This window comes from Gigantopelta aegis, chromosome 7 (genome assembly GCF_016097555.1).
Source record: "Gigantopelta aegis isolate Gae_Host chromosome 7, Gae_host_genome, whole genome shotgun sequence".
NCBI classification, from domain to species: Eukaryota; Metazoa; Mollusca; class Gastropoda; order Neomphalida; family Peltospiridae; genus Gigantopelta; species Gigantopelta aegis.
In genome coordinates, this window is record NC_054705.1 from 36376938 (window position 1) to 36382789 (window position 5852).

The 5852-nt window shown below is 36.7% G+C and overlaps 1 protein-coding gene across 1 annotated transcript; it reads left to right on the forward strand.

The window, feature by feature from the left end:
• Positions 1 to 760: 760 nt before the first annotated feature.
• On the forward strand, positions 761 to 2798 carry LOC121376861 (platelet endothelial aggregation receptor 1-like). The gene is made up of 2 exons (XM_041504644.1): positions 761 to 854; positions 1626 to 2798. The coding sequence occupies exons 1-2, from the start codon at positions 821 to 823 to the stop codon at positions 2456 to 2458; spliced, it is 867 nt and encodes a 288-aa protein (XP_041360578.1). The 5' UTR covers positions 761 to 820; the 3' UTR covers positions 2459 to 2798.
• The last annotated feature ends 3054 nt before the right edge of the window (positions 2799 to 5852 follow it).

The following is a 5852-nucleotide window of genomic DNA, read 5'->3' on the forward strand; positions in this document are numbered from 1 at the left end:
AATATAGTGACGTCCACTTTTATACGTTCTTAATATGTAAGGGTGGGTGGTGGGTACTTTTAGTACTCGAGGTATCAAGCATCGATTCTTTTACAAATGTTTGTTTTATTTAGCAGCACCACAAGAGCACATTGATTAATTAATCATTGGTTATTGAATGTCAAATATTCTGACACATAGTCATAAGAGGAAACCAGCTACATTTTCCCTAATGCAGCAAGGGATCTTTTATATGCATTTTCCCCAAAGACAGGAAAACACATATCACGGCCTTTGACAAGTTGTGGTGCACTGGTTGGAACGAGAAAAAACCCCAATCAGTTCAATAGATCCACCGAGGTGGTTCGATCCTGCGATGAAGCACCTCAACGGAGCACTCAACCGACTGAGCTAAATCCCTGTTACAAATGAGACAGTTAACTATAGCAATACCTTTTCTGATATTACCGGCCTCGGTGGCGTCGTGGTTAAGTCATCGGACATAAGGCTGGTAGGTACAGGGCTCGCAACTCGGTACCGGCTCCCACCCAGAGTGATATTTAAGGACTCAATGGGTAGGTGTAAGGCCACTACACCCTCTCTTCTCACACTAACTACTAACAATTAACAACTAACACACTGTCATGGACAGACAACCCAGATAGCTGAGGTTTGTGCCCGGAACTGCGTGCTTGAACCTTAATTGGAGATAAGCACGAAAATAAGTTGAAATGAAAATGAAAATGTGATATTAGCAACATTTAATCTTTCAGGAGTGACTTTTACCTGTACAGACAGAGGATCTCACTGTTCGCACGAAACCTGTTCTAGTAGACATATTATGGACTGCATGAGGACGTGTGGTATTTGTACAGGTATTGGTTAATAGTGTGTTTAATAGTGCAACAGTAAACATAATCGCAATGTGAAATATCATTTAAGTATTGTCGAAAATAAATAAATAAAAGACAGGTACGATTGTTGTAAAATGTAAAATCTTGTAATATCAATTGTAGTTTCAACTGTTCTTTCAAATTCAAATATAGCTAAACATACTGTAATGTCAAATAACAGATTTGTAAAGCTAAATGTGAACTCAGTATAATTCACGACTGAATGTATACACTGTTTGTAATGGAATATAACATTTCTTATAATATCAACTATAGTTTTCAACTGTCCCAATATATGAGTGAAAATATGCGGTGTCTCTGAATTTTCGTTAGTATACTATTAACATCACCAGGAGAAGTCCGAAAATACAAACCAAGTACTGCAGCATTTAAAAACAGGTTAAAAAATGTTCATATAAAAACATAAAAGTTAAAAGGGTAATCATATCATGGGATAAGCTGGCTGCAAGAAGTAACGCAATAAAAGTTAGTTAATGCTTGAGTCATTCGCACTGAGTCCCTCGGGCCACAGTCAGTGAATTCAAATAATGCATCCACAATGATTCAGCACTGCTCAGTTTAGTTTTGTCAAGATTGGCAGTTAATTTTGAAATTATAATAATCGTGTCCTGTTGTGTTGTAAATTCAAATATAGTTGCATGTATTGTAAAGTCAAATAATAGATTTCTAAAGCCAAATGTAAACTCAACGTAATTCATGACATTTTCATAAGGATATTTCTTCTGTTTTCAGACACCGACTGTGTAGAAAGATACTTCAGAATTCAGAACCCAGACGAACCTTGTCGTCCGTGTGAGGAAACAACAGTAGAAGACAAAACCAATGCGACGTTTGAAAACAATTGTCAACAATGTCAAACTAATGGGAGACGTGGTCCAGATTGCAAACATAACTGCAGTGAAAGATGCGTACAAAAGAAATGTGATCGATGGACTGGTGTCTGTGAGAGGTGTAAAACTGGCTATTGTGGAAGTATATGTTTCAAACGTGGACACTGTGATGTCTGTGATGATCGAGGTGTCTGCATTGGTAGCTGTCATCAAGGGTGGTTTGGAATGTTATGTAAGCTCCATTGTCACGTGAAATGCAAAAGATGTGACAGGTCTACTGGACAATGCTATCAATGTGCAGAAGGATATTCTGGTACTAACTGCACTGAACCCTGTCCCACAACATGTAGGAGTATATCTTGTCAACAAGATGGCACGTGTCCTGAAGGATGTAAGGATGGTTTCTATGGAGACAAGTGCTCAAAAACCTGCAACACGAACTGTTTCAACGAACGTTGTCACCAAGCTATCGGATCGTGTGCAGATGGTTGTCTTCCAGGTTACTCCGGAGAGAAGTGGGACATAACGTGTCATGGAATGTGTCTTGACAACTCCTGTGACAGCCCTATGGGTAAATGTAAAGAGGGTTGCAGCAGGCCCGGTGTGTACGGTCCTTTCTGTAACTATACTTGTAATGGTAACTGCGAGTCTGTGCGATGTCAGATGGATGCGTCTGGTGAGGTTCTGTGTAGTGCTGAATGCATCAGTCGTAAAATGGGAGACCACTGTACATAAGACTGCCCTGCGTATTGACTTGCTTCCGTCGCAAGATCAACCCACCTCGGTGGATCCATTCAAATGATTGGGTGTTTTTTTCTCTCGTTACAACCAGTCATTGTATGTGCGTTCTTGTCTGTGGGAAAGTGCATATAAAAGATCCGTTTCTGCATTAAGGGAAATGTAGCTAATTTTCTCTTATCTCTTTCGTGTCAGAATTACCAAACGTTTGATATCCAATAGGCGATTATTACTTAATCAATGTGCTCTAGTGGTGTTGTTAAACGAAACAAACTTTAACTTTTTACTGAGTAGGTTTGTCTATGGTCTATAATGTTTGACTGTACTTTATTTTAATTTGTCATGCCCCATTCACAAAGTAGCAAGTAGCATACCTATACAAGTGTAACTATTAACAGAAAATATAATAAAATTGTTTTATGCCAAAGGTCTTGTTACTTACTAATTCCGATATTCAACTTAAAGAAATTGGAAACTTTTGTTTCTCTGTTTGTATGTTGTCATTTTTGTTAGGTTGTCGGGGTTTTTCGAAGGTGTGGGGGGGGGGGGGGGGGGGGGGGGAGGGTGCTTTGTTTTTTCTATGTACATGTTCTTCCTTTGTTCTTTATTTCTTGTACATCTTTTCTCATATTTATTGTAGATGGAATGTATATGAACATAACGAAACATAACTTTGTGCTCCTGTGTTTGATCGTGTCAGTCATCATTATGATCCTTGTTGGGGTTATTGTGCACTTGATACACAGGTAATTAAAGTAATGCTTTAACAACAACACATACATACATACATACATACATACACACATACACACACACACACATACACACACACATACATACATAAATGTGTATATATATATATATATATATATATATATATATAATTAATGCATGCACACACACACACATACGCACACACACACACACACACACACACACACACACACACACACACATATACATATATATATATATATATATATATATATATATATATATATATATATATATATATATGCATGTATTTATGTATGTATTCATATATATGTGAGGAAAGAAACAAGTGTACAGTATATATGTATTTAAAAACAATTTTACGAAATAATATCGTTTTACATGTTTGAATTATTAATTATCAGAAAGGAACTGCTAAATAACTGCTAAATATGACATACATATTATGACGTTTCTGCAATAGAAGGGGATTGATAACACACACACACACGCACACACACACACACGCACACACACACACACACACACACACACACACACAAGTACACATACATACAAGTACACATACATACATAGAGGTTATTACCAGAGTGTTTTTCGGTATCGTCAATATCATATAGGAATAAAAATTGTTTTGTGCGAACCTCTGGCGAGCATAATACATTATTTGTATTCCTAATATATGATATTGACGGTACCGAAATACACGAGGGTAATAATCTCTTTATCATATAAGCTCAAGCTTAATACAACGTGTTTTTGTAAACTGTACACGCAACTTTAATTCCAGTCCAGCCAGTACTAGATATTCAAATGATGTAAGCTTTCAGTGTTACATTGCCATTGAAATGTTTTTATTTGATGACTATGAATGCATACGTCAATCATGGAGTGTCACCCAAGTACGTTTGCTTAAATATTAATAAACCTAGTGCCGATACCTCGACTAATTTATATCTAATTTGCAAAGATATCAAATTCTTAAAGTATGTGATCTGAAAAATATCACGTACTTTGATAGCACTGAAAATGTAAGATATTATAATATATGGAATGGAAAAATGATCAAAGTCACAGTTTTGTGATTTTGAGAAAATCAAAATTTTAACTTCAAAATACTCTGTTGGAAATATTATGTTTATAGAATTATTTTTGTTTGATGGTTTAGAATGTGGGCCCATTTCTATCTACTAAATCATTTGTATTAGCATCCTGTGGGGTAATATATTCATACAAATACACAATTTGCAACATTACCTTGAAATGGACTATGACCGTTATTCCGTTTTTTAAAGATAAAATGGCAACAAATTGTTATGATTGAAAAAAGCTTTAATTTCAAGCTATATATTGGGATACAAATGATTAAAATGAACATTTGCTTAAGATTATAATGGTCTTGGTGTGTGTTTAATCATTAGGAGAGATAACAGTTTCTCTATAGGTTTACTCTGTATTGTCCTATCAGAGGCAGGCAGTATAAACAGTATTGTGTATTACACCACATCAGTCCTATATCATACTATTGGTTGCTGGATCAGTAATGTAAGTCACTCATCATCACACTCTGCATTTGCGGAAGTTGGCAGTTGATCATAAAATGCTCGCTTCTCTGGGTCACAAAAGTTTTTTAGGACCTGCAGATCAGCGAATTTCTCACTGCTGATGGGTAGGGGTCCTCCATACAGGGGCTTCAGTTCTGCAGCACATCCCGCTAAGACTCTCTTCATTTGACGTTTCGTAATGACAGCCGTCTCCATAGGCCCATTCCACGAATCACGGAAAGAAAGTAGTTGAGGGTTTTTTTGTTCAAAAAACCATTTCTCTGATGGGTCGTGTTTTCATTGGGGCCATCGCCTTGTATGCTGGCTTCAGAAAGTCCGCAAAACCAAAAAAGAGGTCCCGAGAACATGCATGCACATTATATGGAGATGGTTTGACGCGTGCCTTTTCAAAGACCTCTAACCATTCAGATGGCAAATCAACAGGCGTAGCTTGGTTTATAAGGCTCATATCTCTATCACATTCCAGATAGGAGTGTCCTCTAACTGGAAATCGGACTATAATTTTTGTGAACCTTTTCGTTTTGGCGACAAGCCAGTGCATGAACTGAATGAAAGTATAATTTTTGTTTTGACCTCCGCATCCATCGCAGAACAGATCAAGTTCTTTGACATCTTCTGAAATGTGATTATTTATGAAATGATATAACATGGAGCAGACATTGTCTGCACCCTTCTTAGCGACTGTCTCGTCGTAACAGTAGAAATATACATCATCAGATGAAAGTACATGAATATTAAAGGAATAAAAACTCAGTTGTCGTTTGTAATAAACGTCATTGCTGGTTTTGTTAGGAACTGGTAAATTCTTTTGGAAATCAAAAACGACGGCTTCCCTATCAATATTTTTTCTTAGCATTCTCACGTGCTTCCTTTTTGCGCTTATAAAATATTTCACTTTTTCTCAAATGCAGCTCGTACTGAAAACGGAGTACCTGGAGTTCTTTTTTAAGAGTTTCTTTTTCACATTCGTTTTCTGAAATTTGGTCTAGTTTCAACTCCTTATGCTTAATGTCTTGGATAAATGTATCGCAGTTGCTGCATGTGTCTTTGCGTGGATACCCAAATGAGATATTAAGTTTGTGTTAAAAATC